This window comes from Alligator mississippiensis, chromosome 2 (assembly GCF_030867095.1).
Source record: "Alligator mississippiensis isolate rAllMis1 chromosome 2, rAllMis1, whole genome shotgun sequence".
NCBI lineage: Eukaryota > Metazoa > Chordata > Crocodylia > Alligatoridae > Alligator > Alligator mississippiensis.
Window position 1 is genome coordinate 20,917,501 of NC_081825.1, and position 22,594 is coordinate 20,940,094.

At 39.3% G+C, this 22,594-nt stretch overlaps 1 protein-coding gene across 11 annotated transcripts in view; it reads left to right on the forward strand.

The window, feature by feature from the left end:
• Positions 1-22,594, forward strand: part of ADD1 (adducin 1) — a 126,783-nt gene that overhangs the window by 101,551 nt on the left and 2,638 nt on the right. For 2 of the 11 annotated variants that reach the window (XM_059721527.1, XM_019479007.2), the window contains exons 11-16: positions 1,327-1,428; positions 5,648-5,737; positions 6,565-6,657; positions 15,498-15,654; positions 18,159-18,254; positions 19,003-19,037. In XM_059721527.1, coding sequence (XP_059577510.1) covers positions 1,327-1,428; positions 5,648-5,737; positions 6,565-6,657; positions 15,498-15,654; positions 18,159-18,254; positions 19,003-19,037 — 573 coding nt within the window. Of the gene's footprint in view, positions 1-1,326; positions 1,429-5,647; positions 5,738-6,564; positions 6,658-15,497; positions 15,655-16,967; positions 17,355-18,158; positions 18,255-19,002; positions 19,038-22,594 lie in introns of those variants that run through there. The other 9 variants (XM_059721524.1, XM_059721526.1, XM_019478998.2 and 6 more) reach the window with 6 other exon arrangements.

A 22,594-nucleotide genomic window follows, 5' to 3' on the forward strand; every position in this document is an offset into this window, starting at 1 on the left:
ATTTTTTACTTTACAGTTGCAAAACATTTTAAAATTCTGTTGCTTTATAAAATTTTACGATTTCTGGCTATCTTTGTCTTTTGAAGTTACTCAGAAAAGTGCACAGCATTTGCTCTCTAAAATAGGTCTGTTTTAATGTTCAGTGCATTTTCTATGCAACCATAATTGGAAATTATTAATATTCTGCATTTGAGGAACAGAGAGAGAGAAAAAAAATGGCTGATCCTTTCAACATACTAGATGCACTGACCATGTAAAACAACCTACTATGAAGAACTCATGAAGCGCTTAAAGTTTGTGTTTGGGATATTTTTGTAACCTTTTGAGCTGTAAGTTATATAAAATATTCGACATCACCAAACTGTGCCTCTAGGCTGCTGTGTTGTACAGCTGTTTATCCGTGCAGAACTAATTTTGAAAACAGTACATTCTTACGCAGTAGTTTGTTTTAATGCAAAACTTTGGTGATGCCCACTCTTGCTTCACAGTACAGAATCATTCACTAAACCTGGTTAGCGACATCACATTGCTTTTCATACTCCTGTCATCTTATGCTTTGAGTTTGCTTTAATGTTTGTTGAGTATCAGAGGATTGAATCAATGATCGCTCTTTTATGCTAGAATTCTGAGTGACCTTTATGAAAACCACAGTAGCTGGATTTTAAAACACTTCTGTTTAGCTTTCATCTGCACTATATTTGCATAGATTTTTTTTTCCCTGTGAGTAAAGGGACCCTGTCAACTCACTTTTAAAAAATACCTGATTAAAAAAAAATCTAATAACACAAGTGTTGAAAGAGAGCATATCTCAATTTCTTTTTCTTTACTTGCTTAATTGGAAATGGGTTTTCCCATTGCATTGATAAGTGTCTTTTCACAAGCAAAGACTTTGTAGGAAGAATAGAGAATTTGAGTAAGCACACAAGTGCTGTCAAGTGCACAGGAAAAGGAACTGCTGATTAATGCTTCCAGTTCAGTAATGTCTGGGTGTAACATGGAGCTCTGCTGGATACCAAAGTTTGTGGTCAGAAGTGACTTCCAAGTTGACAGTGTCTCTAAGCATTTAGTTTTCTTCTTTTCCTAATTTTGTGGCCCCTAGTTTGAGTAATTTTAATATATCTAATTTTAATAAATGTGTGCAAAGATGCAGTTTAATTTCTGAGCAAAACAGGTTAGGTGCTCTTGTAAGTATATAGTATATAATCATTGGTTCAGTTCTCTATCTTTTATGTATAATGCATGATCAGTTGTGATGTAAATTTGCTACTTCAAATGTACCTAACCATTACAGCAATTCTGACTATTGAACTATTCTTGACATTACAGTGGACTAAAGAGGATGGACATAGAACTGCCACCTCTGCTGTCCCTAACCTGTTTGTTCCATTGAACACTAACCCAAAAGAAGTCCAAGAAATGAGGAACAAGGTTTGTAATAGCAGTTATACAATTTAATTTGCAATCACTGTTGATTTAAATTGCATACTTGTAAGGAGCTGATATATTTAGCTTTTAATGGGGTCGCGTGGCAATCAGAAGAATGGCATCTGCATTGTCCTCACCTTTCAAACTCAAGGCAAAAATCAAGAACATTTAGTGATGAACTAAGTTCTGACAAAGATAGACTTTTGTTACCTATCTTATCAAGACTTGTTTTGTCTCCTCTTTCACTCCATCAGGACAATTTTTTTTTGTATTTAATCAAATTCAAATATGCCAATTTTTAAAAACCTAGCCAAACGCAGTTATATTAACCTCAGACCTGCTCTTCAGCTACAGCATAGGTGGCGAAATTATCTGGCCCTGCACGCCCTATCTAGCCTGATACAGGTGCTGCATGCAGCATGTACCCTGAACCAGCTGGGAGTGCTGCTACCAATACATGTTTCATCTAGCTCCAGCCTCATGCTGTGCATGGGGTGCAGTGCTTGGCCAGTGTTTATACCTGGTGCTAAGTAATACATTTGTATGTGATTTGGTTTTTTTTGTGGAGGAGGGAGGTGGGGGGAGGAGGAAGTTACTGAAAATGAAGTAGCTGCACACATAATGTTTATTATTCTGCTGCTTATGGTATGGCCGTGATATGGTACGATCACTCCTATGGTAGGAGTTAAACAAAAACTACTTCTAGGCATTGTACCATCACAGAGTAGTGCAGGGGTAGCCAGCCTGTGACATGTGCCACGAGTGGCACAGGCCACCTCTATGCATGGCATGCTGCAGATCAGAGAATGTCTTGCTGTTAATTGATGGCAGTAGTAGAAAATGGCAGCTTATGGAGGTCTTGCTTCTCATGGGTACAACTAGTAAACAGTATTAACATGAAAGAGTTCTTGCGGGTGATTTTTTTTTGGACCAATTGCGTAGTTAGGACCAGGGTAGATAGGGCAGAAAGCAGAGTAGCAAATTGGGCTGGGGGCGTGAGGCAAGAAGCAACAGATTGGAAAGGGAACACAGGACAGGAAGCAAAAGGCAGAGCAGCAGATCGGGCATGGGAAGGGGGGCAGAGTGGCACTCACGGAGGGTGCAGTGCGAACTGATAGCAGACCTGCCAGAAAGGCTGGCCTCCAATAAAGTAGTGGATAGCCCCTGCCTCGAAGATTTTACAGTTTCAGTAGGCAAAACTAAAGGGAAAAGGAGGGATCACTGTCATGTGGTAGCATGATTTATTACTGGAGTGGGAAAGGAGAGTTTTGTTAATTAAATCCTTAAAATGTGATTTTTCTAAAAGATAAGCATAGTATTTTATTGAAACTCCCAAAATGTCCTCCCGCTTACAAAAATATTTCCAAATCTTTGCCGGTTAAAATTTTCTTGCAGAAAATTAGGTCTGCTGATGTTAATGAAAATTAGGTCTCTAAATGTACATTATAATAGGGCTGCCATGTTCAGAATTTTTTGCTCGTTTATTGGGCCAGATATTATCCATTTTAAAATGGCCCAACAGTTTGTCTTCCAGTCTCAGGACAAAATTGACCTCAAGCCTTGCCAGTGATCTTCTGTCTGGGATGGGTTGGCTGAATAATCATTTTTAGCTTGTAAAAGTATAAAGCATACCAGCCACTTGTTAGCTAGAGTTAACAACATACTAATTAATCCCACAGTAGAAAATACCAGTTTGTAAAGATCTTGTTGTCTTGTAGGTAAAGTTGTAAACAGTATTGGCATGAAAGAGTAAAGAATTCTTGTGGGTCATATCTCTTATTGGACCCAACTGCATGGTTGGGTTGGATGCAGGCAAGCTTTCAGGTATCACAGTTACCTTACTCAGAGTTCCCCAAGAATTCTTGCCTCTTGCATATTTCCTGGACTATCACGGCAACAGCATCACCTCAACACTACGACTGACATGAAAACCATTCAGTGCTTACTGTCTGGTTTAAGGTCAGAGACCGAGCAGGCCCATTCATCTTCATAATGATGCAGAATAATTAATTCATTTAACACAGGAAGTGAAATACAACATAATCCAAAAGCATAGATGCTAAAACTGAAATCTCTACTTGTGGAAGGTTCAAGTGGTCAAAAGTTAAAGTTTGCTTCTTTGTACTACTCAGGCTGATGGTACAGTGTTTTTTGTTTAGACATGCCTGTCTTTAAAATGCCTGCTTTAACAATGGTAATTTAACTTGGGTTGAGTCCTTCCTGAGTGGAAAAATATCTCCATAACTATAAAGCCACAGAGTGAAGACTGCTGTTTAACAAATAACCATATACTTGTAGTGTATAAGAATCGAACATTACAATATGAAAAATATTAAAACAAAAAATAAAAAGAAAACTGTTTTCATGAAATTTCCTTATTCCAGCTAAGAGAAATGTAGAGTAAACCAAGATTATAAATAGGATAGAGCAGGGGAGGGCAATTATTTGGCCTGCAGACCACATAGGGAGTTTTGGTGAGCTGTTGTGGGCTGGGTCAGCACCCCTTCATCCCCATACAACAGCTCACTAAAACTCCTTAAGCGGCCCCATCCTGTCCACCTGGCTACATGCCCTGCCCGCGCAGGTTCCAGCCAGTCCCCAAGGAGACCCCTGGATCATGGGGTGGTGACAATATGGGGCTGAGGCCTAGGACAGAGCCTCGATCTGCTCCCTGCGTGCCCCTGCCTAGAGAACCAGCACCCATCACAGGGGCATACAGGTGGCAGATCATGGCTCTGCTCCCTGCTTGGCTGGGATGGGGCCACAGATGGGTGGATGGATGAGGAGCAGCATCTGGGCGGTGGCTGGGGCTGGGATCACAGGACCCTGGCCCCGCGCTGTCACTGCCCCGTGATCCCAGTCCTGGTATAGAGGAAGCAAGTTTTTACATTTTTCAGTGTTTAATCTCAGGTATTGATAGTAACCTAGGTAAAGTTGTTTTTTATTTCAATATATATTTAAGTCAAATGTCCATTTAACATATGAGTTAAAGAATGGCAGTCTCTAAATGCATCCTCCTCTGCAGCTTTACAAATGAAATAATTTATTGAGTCAGTTGTTATAACTTCAGTGTGCTCACAAGACATGCAAGTTCAGGAATTATTTTGTTTCCATCCTCACATTCTGTCAGAAAAGAACTTGGAAGCAGTAAAGGAATAACAGAGAAAGCCGGTGGATACACAAGTATACACTGTGCTGTTTGGTGATTTTTACTTTTATAAATATCCTCTTATACATATACAAATATCAGGTTATACACTTTCAAAGAGGCGACAGTCTTTGTGCCCTGGTGAAAATATAGGCCTCATTGTCAAGTTTGCAATGGGAAGGTAAGGTGTTGAACAGTATTTTTTGAAAACTTTTGTTGGTTTAGATTTCTGTTCTGTGGGGAGTGGCTATGGCATATGGCTAGGGGCAACAAGACTGAACATGGTCACAGTTAAATAAGGTTCAGTATGGTAGAAGAATGACCTGGAGTGAAATGCTGAATGAAAATCCTTTTTCCCCACAAATTGGCTTTCTCTCCTACCTGATTTTCTACTTTTTATCCCATGCAAGAATAAACAGTGAAGGAGAGCTTGTGCTGTGGTACTTGGATACTTTGCTGATTGGCATATAAAAAACCTCACCTAGATCAGTAGGAATCCAGGAGTAGTTCTTCACCTGGTGTTTATTGTTACAGCTTCATTGACATCCGCAGAGCTGTGGTTTAGATTCATAGACTGTAAGGGGCTGGAAAGGACCTTGCAAGATCATCGGGTCCAGACCCCCTGCACTAGGCAGGAAAGACAACTGGGGTCAGGTGACCCCATCAAAGTGACTGTCCAGCCTCCTCTTGAAGATTTCCAGGGTAGGTGATTGGCTGATTGCACCACCTCTGGAGGGAGCCCCTGGTGATGTACTCTAGATCAGCGGTTCCCAAACTCTGACAGATTGCGCACCACCAATTTAAAACAATACGATCTTAAGTACCACCAGCGAATTTTTCAGTTCAACCTTAAGTACCACCAGCAATTTTTTGTCATATAAAGTAATTCTAATAAGTCTGTTCACGTGTACTACTGACAGGTTGTCTGCGTACCACTGGTGGTACCCATACCGCAGATTGGGAGCCGCTGCTCTAGATGAAGTTCTGTCCCTGATCGACTATTTTCTCCAGCTGAATTGACACTGAATTTCTCTCTATAGTTTGCATGTATTTATTCTGCTGTTTTCTTCACAGATCCGGGAGCAAAACCTACAAGATATTAAAACTGCTGGCCCTCAGTCACAGGTTCTTTCTGGGGTAGTTGTGGACAGGAGCCTTGTGCAGGTGAGAGCACAGAGTGCCTACAACATAATTAAAGTTAATGTTCAGTATCATTTATTTTCACCTAATATGTCACTATAAAATATTCTTTAATTGGCAGAGAGTAACTATTTATAAGGTAAGTGTTAGAGGTAATGCCATTGTTGTTGCAAGAGTGCTCAGGGTCAGAAATGTAGAGGCTTATTTGTGTAGCTCAAGCATGTCTGAGATGCTGTTGGATTCATTGCTGAATGTAATGCATGAAATCTGAAAAGGCTTTATGTGGGTGAGAATCCTAATCTGCTCAGAACTAGTCGGGCTTTGTGACAACTTGGGCTTTTTCATGTATATGTACCTTAAAATTTTAATAGATGAGAAATAGCAGGTTCACCTTTCATAATAATGGTTATTGAATGTAATCTTATACTTCACAACTGACTATTTGAATAACAATTAGGCATAAAAGGAAATTATTCTTGGTGTGCATCAACAGTAAAACTGTTACGGTATAAGTAGTATGTTGGAATACATTGAATAAAGACATTATCTTTCCATTATTGTTTAAAGTCGCATAGTTATGCAATCCAGAACACACCCCAGTGACTTAAGTTATCTGCTTTAATTGGTACTAGTTAAGTATTTTCTGATGTACTTTATGAAGTATGACTAGTCAAATCACAATCATAGCGTTATTCAGTCTGGGTGTGATGTTGTGTGCATGTCAGTTCATTGTCATTGCTGTTTTACCAAGTATTGTTTTCTGCATGTTTTTAGCTAGCATCATAATGCTCTTGGTTGATGTTTTAAAGCCCGGGCTTGGTTTGCTCTGTTTACTCAATTTACTGTTGCAGGATGCTCCCCTCTCAGACTGTACGGAAACTATTGAAGGGCTCGATCTCACAGAGCAGGCCTTTAGTCCCGCTAAATCTCTCTCTGTTAGAAAGGTACTTACTGCCCTGTCATACTGCTCTAAATAATGTTGTTCACCCTTCACTTTTACCTCTTCCTTACCCTGATTTGTTCCCTTTTTTAGGTAATGATTTGGCAATTAAAAAAGTGACTAGATGGATCTACAAATTATGTATGTGTGATTATATAAGCCATTAAATTACCCTTTTAAAGTGCCTTTTATATTTTTTATTAGTTTCTTTTGTATATCTTCAAGCTGGTGGATAACATGAAATAGTGTTTGAAGATAAGCTGCTGACCAAGAATTCTGCATGTGGTGTTTTGTGTGTGCATGATGTTGTCTGTGTTTGATAATCCTAATTTGAGATCCATTTTGAGCTTGCCCAGTCTCCGCCTGAGTACATCAGTGTAATTCCAAAGATATCCACAGGTTCAAGATTTTTCAAGTTTACAAAAAAAACCCAAAAAACCCAACCCCTCTTCCCCCCCTCCCCATGATTAATGGTCCTACATTGTGAGGTGCTATGTGCCTCTGTCAGTCTTCCTGTAGGGGAAGCTGAGATACAGGAGATGCTCAACAGTGCAAATAACTGGGCCTCAATTATACTAATTTTCAGTTAATGAATAAATAGACAATATCTGTGGCTTGTTATAAAATACAGTTGAGGTACAAGATAAATCTAAAATGTGTTCTGTATTTGCTTGGAAGGCTGAGTAAAATTGGAGCAGTTCCCATACTGGAAATTTTTCAGTCTATCCTTTGCTCTCCTTCCTTATCATATGTTGACAGGGTCTGTAGCATCAGTTTACCACGGTATTTCAGTGGGTAAACATGTGTTCTCTTCTCTCTTTTCAGCCCCTAACTTATCAAATTTCCAAATCCATTGTAAGCCAAATAGAAAGTGCCTTTTCCCATCAGAATATTTATCCTCTTAAGGATTGAGAATAATTTGAAATATATGGTTGTTGCTAAACTTGTGATTTTTTTTTTAAACATTCCATCTGTGATCAGCCAGCCTGCATTGTAGATGCAGCATGTCCTGTAATGCTGTGCATTTGGTAAACACGTTTTTAGGCCCAGGCTCATATTGTTGCCAAAAGATACCCATACTCTGTGGGGTAATAACTTTACCACATCTAAGGCTAGAGAACAAAAACCCAAAGCAGACACTTCAAAGCAGAGTCTATCCTTCACTTTGCCAACTTCTCTGCTTAATCAATTAAGCAGAAAACAAAAGAAGAAATATCTGTTTGTTGTCACAGCATGCAGTACTGTTTTTCCCAGCAAAATACAAGGCATTTTTCCAACACTTGTTAATAATGACATTACAAGATTATTTGCATACAAGTATTAAGATAAAAGCCTGAAAAATGGGAAAATAACAATAGTATGACCTTACCAATGTGTAATATCAGAAATAAAAGCCCAAATGATGTACTCTTTTTTTCTGTTTGGTGTCATGAAAATACCATAAGAGCAAAATATTGTAAAATACGATATTTTACCACACAGAGCAGAATAAGTAGCTACCTTATTTCATTATCTTTATATAAAACAAGGATTCAGAATGGGATCTGAATACTTTGTGAAGAATTACTATAGTAAGAAGAGGGCTTTGACATTGAAGAGATTTGCTTGGTAAGATTATGCCAAAAAAAATCACACGCACATTCTTTAATCCCTTTCATCTAAGATTTTCAGAAGCAAATAAATAGCTACAGAAAATATAATTCACAACCTGTTTCATAAGTTAAATTCTGTGGGACTTTTTCATTGTTTGGTGCATGGTCTTCAGCTGTCAAGTATTCTTAGGGTTTTGCAGTCAAACATTTCAAGTTCTAGTATAAATTGCTGTCTGTCATATCTCAGTAGAGCTTTAAAAATGTTTACTAAATGTTTAGATATACATGAATATTAGGAGAGAGAACTCCCATATTGCATGTCATGTTTTGAGTCCTGTCTGCTCATGGCTACATTAATAAACACATCATTTTGTCTTGTCATGTGCTTTGACAATATTCTGAGAAATTCTGGTCATACATGCTTCTTGGCTAGGGACAGACATTACACATAAACCAGTTTAAGTGATCAGAAACGAGTTTAAACCTGTAACAGAACATAAGTTCAGTGCAGATAAACCAGTTTGAGAATGGCTGAAACTGGTTTGAGATAAACCTGGTTGAGTGTAGTATCAGACTTAACTGATTTGGCTCAAACCGATTTTTGCAATGTCTGTCCCAAACCCCTTGCTAGTTTAAATTAAATCAGACTCCCCCAGCATCCCAGCATGCTCTCTGGGCTGGGTGGGGCTTTCTTCTCTACAGCAGGGCCGACCCCTCCTCTCCGTTCCCTGGCTGCAGCTTCCACAGAGACTTGCAGGCACAGCAGCATCTGCCCACTCTCTCTCCCCTCCCTTCCCCACTCTCTGCTAAGCAGGCATTCCCCCATCCCTCACAGACACCTCTCAGCATTAGCTAGCAGACCACATGCTGCCTACCTCTGGCAGGGCAAAGGCAGAATCAGCAGATAGCTGGTCATGTCCCTCTGGTGTTTTCTTAATGGGCTGATAAACACTGAGTTAGGGGTGATAAACATTCCCTGCTGGGCTGGTCAGGAGTGGGGCATCCTCCCTAATCAGAGCATCCTGCCGGGTCCGGGCCACACCCCCCCTTAGCTCTGTAGAAAGGAAGGGAGGGCTGCTCTAGTGCCCCCCAGCTTCTGGTCTGAGCCACTGCAGGCATGTGCCTGCATGTCTGGGATGTCTGTCTGGTTACAAAACTGATTTAGCTTAGCTAACTTAGACTAACCTGAAAAGATTGAATCAATTCAGGCTCAGGCTTTTTGAATGTCTGTCCCTAGCCATTATGCATCACAGAATTACAATCTTGTTACATACTTTATTATCTAATTGTGTTTCTGCTGCAGTCCTGGCCAACCAGAGTATTAGGATTTTATTGTCACTGCTATTCTGTAATATAATAAAATTTGCAAGAGCTAGGTTACTTCCTGGTGAAGCAGAGTTATTAGTATCTTTTCCTAAAAATTATTATTCAGCTTTGCTTCTGCTGAATAGGTTCTTTGTACTGCCCCAGAGGTGGCTGTATTTTAGTAGTGATCTCTGACCTCAAAGACATCTTAAGGATTTGTCCTTTTAAGATAAAGGGTTTGATATAAATGTAGGATGCTAATATCAATTAACTTCAATAAGCCAGTTATCTTCCTGCATATGCTATTTGGTAAAGAAAAGAAAGTACATATTAGATGCTAATACTATCCATGTTTACCCCAAAAGTGAGATGAGTTTCCTGCCCATTTTTATTCCCTATTGGTATTTATGAAAGCAAAATATGATAGTTTGCAAAATGGGTAAACTTTTCCAGAATTTCTACAGAGAGAAGATCCAGTCTCATATATAACACCAGTGCATATCATTATCTAGAGTTGGACAATGAGTCTTTTTTTGATCACCCTCCTAAGAAAAAAATGCCCCTTCAAACTTTTCAGGGTTTAAAAGAAATTGTATTAACAGGTATTATTTTACCCATCACTTTTCTTTATACAAGTGTTGGAGAAATCACTCTCACTATACAAATATACATGCACAGGCTTCAGGTCCTAACAGCTGTTGCATAAAATAACATCACTATAACACTGGCTTCTTCTGTGTCTTCATACGTTGAGCTCTTATCCTTAAGAGCCACTCTCATTACAGATGAAGGCACAACAAATTTACAGGCTTCTGCTGCACAATCTTATATTTTGTTCAAGTGACATTTTTCTATGTTAAGGAAAATAAAACTAAGACTTCTTTCATAGGGAATCAAATATGCAGTTAATAGGAGATCCCCGTCTTTCTAAATCACGAGGAACTTAATGTGCTGTGAGTTAATGTGTCTAGAATGAAGCAGTTAATAGCGTCTCCACAGTAACTGCAAGTCATTTGAAGTTGTGGTACAGCTACTACTATAAAATTGGAAAGTCTGCTTCTACTCTGTATTCAAGATGAAGCTTTAAGCTTTCAGGTTTTGCTGACCCCAGGAAAGTTGATTTAAAAATAAAATAAAAAATTCCTGACCTAGCCTTAACCTTTGCTTTTGATATTCCAAGTCTTCCACCAGTCGAGTTGTTTATTAGCAATACCTTCTACCTGGCTTTCATTATGGTAGTAATACTTCAGATCTCATATGCTTTCTGGACATACTTTGCTGAATTTCTTTTTTTGGAGAAGGAAGGCCCAATACCTTTTGATTAAAAAGAAGCACTTTTTTTCTGTGTCCTAGTGCACTTCTAGTTGGGCCAACCAGATTTTTCATGCAGTGGAAGATGCTGGAGCTGTGGGTCTTCATGATTTTGTTTCTCTATCTTGAGTTCAAGTTTCTTTATGCTTTATGGTAAAGAACCAACTCTTTTACTTGGGGATATTCTTATAGGCCTGACAGTATCAAGGGCAAATCCAAGCCATCTTGTAAGGTCATATGGAATTTCTCTTCCATTTTAATCTCCTAGTGGTAAGAGATGCCTCTGTGATGATCCCAGTCTGTCTCTGCCTCGAAGAACAAGGACATCCAGAAGTCCATATGGCATCATTAAGACATATAAGCTACAAGATGAAAAAAGTGCCTGTCAGACTCCTCTAGTCTATCACATATTTTGTCCCTCTCTTCCCCAGTACATGTTAGTTCCCTAGTATGTATTTTTAACAATGTTTTAGTGCTAAAGTTTTGAGACCTAAGGCTTCCTCGACTGTCATTGAGAGACTGCTTTGTGCCCTAATCCAGCGATTGTTTCTTGGTCAGCCTAATCATCTAATTTTATCCCATCACTGTTAGTTATGTTTCCCCTTTTCTGACTTAAAGGAAAGGATTTTTTTCAATTGTACATCCATTAGACAATTCACATTCCAAGATGCTCTATATTATTATTTGCACTGGTCGTTTTTGAACTGCCACCAGATTTTCCTTTTTTAGGTACTGTCAAAAAAAGTATACTGGATACAGTTTCAGGAGAGCACAAGTATCCCCTTCCTCTCCTGTGTCTTAATCTCTTTTTTATGTAGTACGCAATGAGTGCATTTTATGCTTAATCTCTGTCTGTTATTGCCTGAGGTCTCTTTCAGCAGTACTGCTCCCTGGGGGCAGATATTCAGCTAGAGCATAAACTGTCCTAACTGTTGAAATCAAGGTGTTTCCTGTCAGTGTGAATATCTGTGAGAGAGATTATTTTCCCACAGAAACATGAACTTGCATTTTTCTATGTTTGATTACTCTCTTGATTTCCTGCCCATATTTGTAGACCCATTTGTGTAATTTCCCTGTCCTCAATGTTGTGCTTCCTAGATGAGTGTCATGAACTTGATGTGCCTTCTTACTGTCCTCTTCCCAGAAACAAATAAAGATGGTCTTTTAAATGAAACAAAGCATAATCATAGCCCATTAGTCACCCCGCTCCAGGCTGGATGCCATGCAGTTTGTCACTACTGTTTGCCTACAGTTTTTCAGTCAGTTTTCAATTCACATGATAGGAATTTTTCAAGTAAGATTTGAAGAGTCTTTCAAATGCTTCATTGAAAACAACATGCTTTGTATTGAGTACGTTCTCTTTGTCTAGTTATTCTGTAATCCTGTAAAATTATGCCTTTTTGGCATGATTGCTGCTTTACAAACCCATGCTGCTTATTGCTAATGGTTTGATTATTTTCTACATGTTTACATGCGCTGTGGCTGCATCTACATGAGACGCTGACTACGCATTTGTTACTGTGCAGGCATTTAGTACTTGTATAAACAAGTACTAAATGACTCGGAGTGACTGGAGTTACCGTGCAGTAGTGTTGCCGAACGGCTTTTGAGTGACGCTGACTGCGTACTAACTCGTTACTGCTACACAGTAGTGTCTCATCATGCTTCCTGCCATGTGACACTACTGCACAGTTGGCATCTCATGTAGATGCAGCCAGTGTGATTTTTTTGTTTTGTTTTGTTACTGTTTGAACCCAAAGCAGTTGTGAGCATTATTTGTTTTCTTCCATTTTATCAAGAAAAACTATCACTCTTGACAGCTCACAGCTTTAAACTTGTTTACAGATAAATTATGACACTGAGAAAACACTACTAATTGGTGGGTCTTTTGTAGTTTAATGTGCTTACACTGGTGTAAGCAGAATGTCAAACTAAAACAGGTGGTTCTCCGGTACTTAAAAAGGGTAGCTCATGGAAATCAGCAAATACATCCTTTAAAAATGGAATGGTAGGTGTTACTTCCACAGCTGACGCAAGGGTTATTCTTATTTTATTGAAAATAACTGCTTAGTTCCTTTAAATAATGCTTCGTCTTTTCTTTGCTACTGGTTGTAATTTCCTACTGTGGTCAGTTTCTAGAAAATCAGTTTGGAAGTTGTAATCAGAAGCTCATAAATTCAGATAGGGACCAAATGAAATGTCCATGCAAATAGTCCCTAGTTTTATATTAAAAAGAAGTATTCAGTGATAAGAGAAGTGTTGCTAAACAGAAAGCTGAACAGTCTGCCTTTCATGAACCAATGGGCTGTTAAAGGATGAAGTACATTTTAAAGATCTGACGAAGTTCAATACTTATTGCACGAACTGTATTATAATCAATATGGTTCCTCATCAGTAATTATAATATTAATATAATCTGATTTTGTAGTTTATATTGATGCCTTTTCCTTATTCTGAAGATGCAGATGACGACAAATGCATAATGCTAATCTTTCCTTTTTCATGAATGTTTCTGATTTCTCATCGTTGAGCAGGAGGAGAGAGGACTTCCAACACTTCTGTGAATGAACTTTCTTGTTAAAATCTGCTAAGGCAGTTTAGAAATAATTTTGCTATTTTCATAGCAAATGTTTCATTTGAACCAGAGTGGGGGATTAGATGTCAGGGTGTCCAAAGTAAGAGGTACGCTGGTCCAGAAAGCAGTTTCATTACTGCCAACCCAAGTTAGCAAGAACAGATTCTCTGGGGCATTTTGGTAGCTAATTGGCAAGAGAAAAAAAGGATACTTGATACCTGCTTTGCCCCTAAACATTAGATTTGTTTTTATAAGGTTCCTAAATTGTTCTTCCCTTAACATGAAAATAAAATAGATTGTAGTTGCTGGCAGTCTATGCTAACATGAGGAAATAGGCTCTTGCTCAGTTGGACATTTAAATAATGAGTTAACAAAGAAAAGCATCTCATTTTGAGGGACAGATGTCCTCTCCCTTCCTCTTTCCTACCTCTGTACAATATAGTGGTATTTCCATTGCACACTTCCCCTAATTTGAGCAGGTGGTGATAGATGTTATATGAAGCGCTTTCACTTTGGATTAATTTAAGGCATAGCATGGCAACAGTGTTTCTCCATGTCATCTGGTCATCACCATACTCTGCTGATGTTGGCTGCTTGACCTGAGTGTATCCTTTGGCAATTAGTCTCTTTGTGTCCCTGGATTGCATCCAGAGAGATGCAGGTGCCTGGAGCTGTTGTCTCAGGCTTTCACGCACATCTCACTGTTTATTCATTCTTTGGCTCATTGTCCACTAAGAGCATCTAATCTGACTCCAGCTGGAGCTGATGATGTCTTCTCAGCAGCTTTTATCATTCAGAAAAATAATCCCTTGGCTTTTTGTACAGTAAAAACCTCTCGTGCCTGCTGTACCTTGTAATTTTTCTCTTCAGTACTGTTTACTATTTTAACTGTACACAGCACTTACACTTTGGATTTTAAGTATTAATACAAGTAACAGTTTGACATGGAAACAACTTAGAGATGCATCCTGTTATTTAAATACATCATACTTAATTCTCAACATATTCCAGCGATCCTTTCCTACACCTACCACACAGCAGTATTGTACAGCTTTGAAACTATCTGGATTGCATTTGTGCTTTCATAAGGAGAAAGCTTTAGGACTTAAGTAAAATTGCCTCACTGACCAAAGAATAAATCTTAGATATTTGTTCCGATGAAAGCACAGGTTATGCATCAGATGCTAGTTCTCCAGCATATTATTTATCATGCCAGAAAACAGGGCAGGGTGGCACATTAGAGACTAACTCATTTAGAGAGGCATATGTTTTTGTTGGTGGCAACCCATTTCGTCACGATCCTATGATGTTTGTGGGGAGAGACTGACTTTCCTGGGTAGCTGCGCGCTCCCTGTTCTTGGCCTTTGAACATATATTATTAGCAGTCTAACAGTCTTTCTTTATCCCATTTATATGAAAGATATTAAATAAACATGCTAACACCAGTGAGGACATATTAACATTTCTAAACACTCAGTATTATTACAGACACTTGCAAAATGCTTTTAATTTGGGGTACTTACGATAGCTAATTAACTTTTTCCTGTAACATCTCTTAGCTACTAGTAATTGCTTTTTCTCTAAACATTGAATATTTATAAATACTAGGCTTGATCCCATAAGCATTCTCTATGAGAATCCCATTAATTTCTGCTGGAGCACCATGCTCAGAAAGTTTCCAGAATTGGGACCGTTATCTTCTTTCTATTATTCTAAAGAAACTTGATATATTCACATAAATAAATGTAATCCAACAAAGCCTGTTTGGCCACTGCTATTTGATGTACTGTTCAATAGTGGATATTCCCTGGTTGAAAACACTGATGTCTATGTAGACTTTTAGTTGAGACGTATTTTTTATTTAAAATTAAACAACCTTTAAAGATCCTAATTGTTAATAGTGCTTATTAAACCCCAAAGAAAATAAACACCAACATTTTCTCTTTTTTTTTTATCAGACCTATCTTTTTGTTTTATTTTGGCTGCTTGTAGCCTCAACCTTTGTCACGGTTCTCTGAATTTTCTTTAGTGGCACACATATCCCCATTGTTTTTTTGGCAGGGAGAACTGGTGACTGCATCAAAAGCAATCATTGAGAAGGAATATCAGCCAAAAGTTATAATGAGTACAACAGGACCAAATCCCTTCAATAAACTCACTGATCGAGAACTGGAAGAGTATCGCAAAGAAGTTGAGAGGAAGCAGAAAGGGTCTGAAGGTTGGTTTGCTCTTAACCTCTAGTAATAAGTATTGCTGTCATTTTGTACTGGGAGCGTGGTCTGTCTGTCTCTCTTACTCGCAGGAATGGGAACCAGAGTTTTCTACATTCTTAATCTTGACTTTTACAGTGGCCCCCCTCTGTAACCACAGACATGTTGCTTAACCTTTTTCAGCTTTAGTGTGTCCAAATGTAAATTAGAGACCTAGAAAGCACCTCTGGAGATGAGAAGCACCATTTAAGTGTTATGAAGTATTTAACCAAAATCCGAGGAATTTAGATTGAAAAAACAAAACTCATTAGAGGCAAAAGTGAATATTGGTCACCTGTTCTACAGAATTTGGCCAATTACTATTGCCATTTGGAAGTTTCATGTGGAAACTTGAGACTTCATTCCGTCAAACTTTTCATTGCACTTGGAACAGCAGATTGTTCCCATTTTAATATTGGAAGTTAGCCTGATGAGTAAAACATGCCGTTGCTACTAGGCTACAAGATTAAATATTTTGACTTGGTGAAAGTAGGAGACCTGCTAAGTATGTTGAGTTGGGAAAACACAGAACAAAAAATGCACGTTGGTACATGAAATGTTTATCGCAAGGTCAGCAGAGAGATGATCATGGTTCGTCTCAGGACTGTCTAGAACCAAAAAAATAGAACGATCAGAAAATGGAAGAGCATCGTACTGCACTATGGGAGAAGACACTGCAGCATTTGGAGGATTTGTCTTGCTTTATTTGTGTATAAAATTTTATGTAGCAGAAGTTATGGCCTGCATTGGCATGCTGGAGGACTCATTTTGCCAGTCTTTACCAAAGGCAAGTAGGCCCTCTGGACAGGACATTGCACTGAAACTAAGATGACCTGGTCTTGACACTGGTCCTGACAGGGACCTGTTTTATGTCTTGGGATCCCTCTCAGACTTGTACTGCCCGGTCTTTTTAGATTATCAACAATTTTGGGCACAGACTATTTTTTTAGTGCGTGTTCATACAGTGGGACCTCAGTCTTGGTAGAGGTTTCCAGGCATTAATGTAATACCAATTTTAAATAATTTATGTTGTAATAATTGATTACATTTCCTCAAATTTCTGTAAGGGGACTTATTCCATATTATTAATAATAGTCTGTGCTGCACTTGCTCTCATTCTGATAGCTTGATATTTATGTTCAAAGGGTTGTGAATTCTGCCTACCTTTTGTTTTGCATGTGCAGGTATTAGAGCAGGTTTTGGGCATGAGCTTTTCTGTTACTATCTATGCCTGTGTAATTGCATACACCTTTTTTTCTGTGCATTGCTGCATTCTACGTAGATAAGGTTTCAAAATATGGAGAGACTGTGTTATTGAGACAGACACCACCTGGGAAGCCAAATGATTTACTTAAGAGTGAGAGCATCAGGGAACAAACTGGTTCAGATAAAAAGTCTCTGGAGGTGCAAGGCAGATCCAAAGCCTTTCCAGGAGCAGTGAAGCTACCGGCCCTGAAGATTTTGCAGAATCCTGATGGATCAACACTTTCTAAGCAGTTAGAAAATTCTGAGCTCTCTGCTGCGCAGGTTTCTTGTCAAACCACGCAGCAGGTCAGCACACATCTTAACCGGGAGGAGCCAGATGAGCTGGAGTCCCCTCACAAGGAATTTCACTCAGCAGTCATCAAAGCATTAAGCTCCAATCCTGACCTTTTGGCTGAGGCCTCAGGTATTAATGAGTATGGTACAGCTGTGCTGCCAATCAAGGGGGAATCCAGCCTCTCACTTAATCTTCACCTCTGGAATCTCTATCTCTGGACATCCTTGGTTTGTGAGCAAAGGGGCTGATTTAATTTCTTAATTGGAGTTTCTCTTGCCTGGGGTGAACTGTGTGAACTGTCCTTTGGTACTGAGGAAATCTCTTGTTTCTGAGGAATAAGATTTCTTTTCAGTAATATTTGCTCACTGATAAATAAGTCCTGCTTGAAGATGCAGGAGGGTGGGGAACCTTTTTTTATTATTTAAAAAAAACAAAGCCACTGCCAAATCTATCTGGAATAATTGCAGTTCACTGCATGTCACTTTATGATGATCTGTCTCTGCACCTTTCCATCCTTTCCTTTGCAGAATGTCCCTTTTATTTATTTCAAGGTTCTGCAAATAAATCCAAAGCTAGCAAAAGAACTTTGTTTATTCAGCTTTGGCATCCTTTGGCCAGGTGGGCATTTCTTCCTCTGGGTCGTTCCCCACAATCCATCCCTGTCAAGAATGGCGTTATCAAAGCAGGCACCCAGAGCAGTCTGACCTCTATATCTTTTCAGTCCATTTCATTGGCAAAGAGTTGGACAACGCTGGTCTGTTGATCACATGAATCTTTTGCCTGCTTTGGAATTATTAAGCATTCTGACAATTTGCATTCAGAAAAAGTTATTCCCAGATGATTTTTAGGGGTGCAGGGGACATGTGTGGTGTATGCATTCCTAACAGTTGCGTGTGCTGTTTGGTTTTCGCTTCCATGCTGATGCATGAGTAGAGCCTTCAGAAGATGCCAGACAAGAGAAAGAAAAGAGTGTCCCAGACCCTCCTTCAGCTCGCACTCCTCCCAGCACACCGATTAAGCTAGAAGAAGGTATGTTACTTCTTGCTGGGGGTGGGGGGCAGAATCCGGTAGCTACACAAGTATGGACTGAAGCATGAATGTATGCAAACTAGAATATGTAGACTAGTAAAAAGGATTTTTTAGTTTTTTTAACAGTCTTGTGGAGCTTTGTAACTAACTGTCCTAGGAGTTCTGCTCACAATAACAAAGAAGTGTGCACTGTCCTTCGGACCACTTAGCATCCTTCCAAATTGCCATTTTGAAATTTCTGAACTGTTTCTTCCCTTGGCACATTCTGAGCAAGAATTGCTGCGGTGAAGCACAATGTTCTGTCACCTTGTGAATCAGAGCTTCGTTAAACTGAACATGAGTAATTAGTTTGGAAAATCCTCACTGATTGCACATTTCTTGAATATTGTGTTTGGATTACACCTCCAGAAATATTTGAATCTTAGTTTGATTGGGTAACCCAGTGTAGCAAAAATATCTGTCAAATGGGAAAAGGGCTGGGAAAGTCTAGGGGTTTTTTTTGCTGTTGTTGCAAAATCTAGGATATAAATATCAATACCAGGTGTAATCTAATTTGTCTTGTGTTACCTTTACCTTGTACTTTGGATATTATCACTTGTCTGTTACAAAGTCTCCATTCACTACTTCATCGCATCCTGTTTTCTATAAGAATGGTTGCAACCATTCTTCTAATTTAACACAATGGCTGTGATGAATGCACAGATTCTCTACTTGTGCTTTTTTCTTCTTGTGGCTGCGTTGCAAACAGGAGGTGGATATGCTAAAGAGTACCTGTTACCATAGTAAGTATCATCCCATACTCTGACTTGTTTCTGCTTCTTTCCCAGAGTTTTCTGTGCTTTGCTTCATTCTCTTGCATCTTTGTTGTTTACTGAGTTTTGTTTTTTTTTGTTTGTGTTTTAACAAAAAAAAAAAAAGTCAGGCATTTTCAGACAGTGACAGACATTAAGTTCTTTAGTTGCTGCTTTCCCAGAATATTTGTTAATTAAATGCATCTTACATGTAAGTTTGGAATCTTGAAAGGGGAAAGTCCACGTATCTCGGTGACTTTCCCTTCGGACTATACGTAAGACTCAACAGCTCCTTCACCTGATACGCCTGTGTTCTTGTTCAAAAGGCAGTTGCTTCTTGCAACTCAAAGAATATGCAAGTTGAACTATTCTTGGGTGCCTCTTCCATCATTAATAAGCTGGTAAAACAGGAACTTTGCCTGTGTTGGCTTTTCAGGGCTAATAAAATATTAATTTTATACAGATGTGCTTGTACCATATTTTCTTACATACAACATGCACCTTTTGCCCCAAAATCAGCCCCCAAAATTGGTGTGTGTTTTAAGTGAGGAAGTTGTTTTCTTTGCTGAAAAAGAGGCAAGCCTGGAGACCGTGTGCATGCCAGGCAGCTTCCCAGGTAGTGGAGTCCTGTGTTAACCCTCTCATAGCCATAGCTTTTGGCTGAGCGCTGTAGCTTGTGCCTGAAGCAGGAAGTGAGCTCCTGGTAGTGTATCTTGATGAGGCTTGTTATGTGGAAACAACACTTGATTTACAGGAACTTTAAATAAAGAACAACTTACAATAAAGAGCGAGCAGTCTTATTACTGCTCTTGGAAGGGTTTGGGGCCAACCTTGTGTGACCTAGCTAGCACAAGTCCTCTTGGGAACATAACTAACATGTCCAAGAAGTAATGTGGTGTCCCAAAAGAGACAGTCCAGGCACCTGGCACAATTGACAAGAGGAACTTCCTGGTGCCACATTTCCTGGACACTGTTCCAGGAGGATTTACTCTACATCTCACACTCAGTCCTGACTCTGGATTTTTTTTCTGCATTCTGCCTTAAAAAACAAGGTGTACGTTTCATTTGAGGGCATGCAGTATGTGAGAAAATATGGTATTTTCCAAACCAAGGAAGTTATGACCGAATACCATGACCTCTGCAACTGACACCCAGGCTCTCTGTTGGGCGAGGGTGCTGTTCTCACAGGCACTTTTCTCACTGCAACTATTCTTCAAATATACTTTTCAAAATGTTACCTTTCTTTGGTGGCAATTCAGTAATGCCAGTGTGTGTGTGTGTGTGTGTGTGTGTGTGTGTGTGGTTACAGTTGCCAACCCTCCCAGATTGGTCAGGAGTCTACCAGAATAGGCATCGATCTCCCGGTGACTATTGAAAGCAATCTGGGAGATCTTAATAGGATATTTTAAGAAAATGAAATTAATGACATTACATCACATTGGGGAGAAAATCTCCTGGAATAGCTTGAGTCAGAGTTGGCAACCCTAGTGTGTGCATGTGTGTCCATGTTTGAAAAACCCCCCTTTTATCTCCATAACTCCACTAGGGCCAGAGTTGTGAATACAAATGTTACTGATCGGCTGCAGAGTTCGCTGCCTCGCTGTCTGTGTGTATGGAAAATACCACATCTCCAGGGAGATTTTGACATTCCTAAGTGTTGTCATGTCTGAAATTGGGTTTGGACTTCTTTTGAACCCCTCGCTGATAGAAGTCCTCAAGTCCCTGAGGGCATTGGCCCCTTCCATGGTGACTTTGTCCCATTGGACTGATGTGGAATTTGTAGAGTTCCCGTATTCGAGCAAAAACTGCCCCGGGGTCAGAGACTTGCTCCGCTCTAGTGAATGATCCGTCAGAGGAGAGTTCAAGGCTACGCAAAATAGTTCATTTAGAGAAATGAGTTGTAAATCATTTTTATGTAAGTGTAGTGTACAGGAAAGGGCAGATGCTGTTTAAATGTCAGTAGCTTCTAATGCTTTTTTTGTGAATAATCCAGAAATCTTTTCTTTTCTTTTTGTTTTTTTTTAAGTTTCTAATTACCTTGAAAATCACTCATGGTACATGCACAAGGGAATTAGTCTGATTAATGCCTTTCACTCAAATTCCTGATGGAAAACACCAGACAGTTGGTAATACTGAAAAGACTAGTGGGGTTTTTGTACCACAAATAAACTGCTGTGAAATGGTCATAAGGGGCTAATCAGACTAGAGCCTTGTGAGGCAACTCTTAACATACATAAAAGCTTTCTTTTTTACCTTTTTAAATCCTCTCCTTAATAACATAATTTCAGCCTCTAACATCTGTGTTGGGAACGTTTGGCTTGATGCTGAGTTTGACGTGGTTTCCACTAGTCTGACACTGAGAGCTCACAACACGCTAGGTATTCACAGCGACTCAGGATGAGGACTTTTCAGTTCTGTTCTTTAAAGATACTGTCAAATACTGAGTCTGTAGGAGTGGTGATGACCTTCAGTGTTTTGAAATAAATCTAATGCTCTTACCAAATGTATTCTCTCACTTGTAGCAAGCTTGAATTACTAAAGGGGAAATGTTGCCCCTCCCTTTCTTGTAGTTCACAAACCACCATGCTCTGGTTTTCATCCTCTTGGGGGTTTTTTTATGCAGCAGCAGCAGCAGTGCTTATGAATTTGACACAGCTAACAGAAAGCTTATTAATTGGTGCTTCCCATGCATACTGGGTCTTACATGCTCAGTGCCAGCCCATTTGCTTTGCAGTAACAGGATGTAATTAAAATTATTTTTTTATGAAGAGGGGTTTAAAGCTGAGTGTTGCTAAACATCACCGATGACTACAGAGATCCAGGTCAGGTCAGGCTGAAATGCAGACTGTGCATAAGACTGTTACAAGGACTTTGCACCACTTTAGACGTACTTACCCCCTGGCCAACCCCAGTGGAAGGCTGGATAAGCAGCCACATCCAGTGTAAGTTTGTCTTGCAAACTGGGCTTGGCTAATTTAATTTAACAACATGCTAAACCCCATAACACGAGTAAATAGTGTAAAAATTAATAAAGGCTTTGCAATAAAAGACCTCAATTGGAAATTATCTTTGTCATCAAATCCTCTCTGAGAAGCATCATGTGAGTTACTGGACTTATAAATAAGTGGGTTGGCAGATTGGAAATTAATGATTTTAGCTGACCTTCGGCCATAGGCTTGTAGTGAGCTGTAACCTTGTTCCATCCCACCAAATCTAAAAGCACTTTAGAATTAAGAACCAAGTGACGCCAACTCCTGAATGCCAAAGTTGTAGGTTTAATCCCATGTTCTCTGTGCTAAAAATTGTCCCTTCATTTGCAAAGAAAATAACATTGAAATGTTATGAATAAGCCCTTCCCATTTACTCTTGGTGAGTTAGACCACCATGGATGGAATCAACTGTGGAAGGTAAAAATAATCATTTGATATTCCACATGTATCCCAGTGCCCAAAGCGAAAGTAAATATGCAAGTTTGGCAGGATTTACATTAGTCTGAACTAGGCTCTCACATGAAGCACTGGCTATCATATAGCTTAATGCATTTTCAAG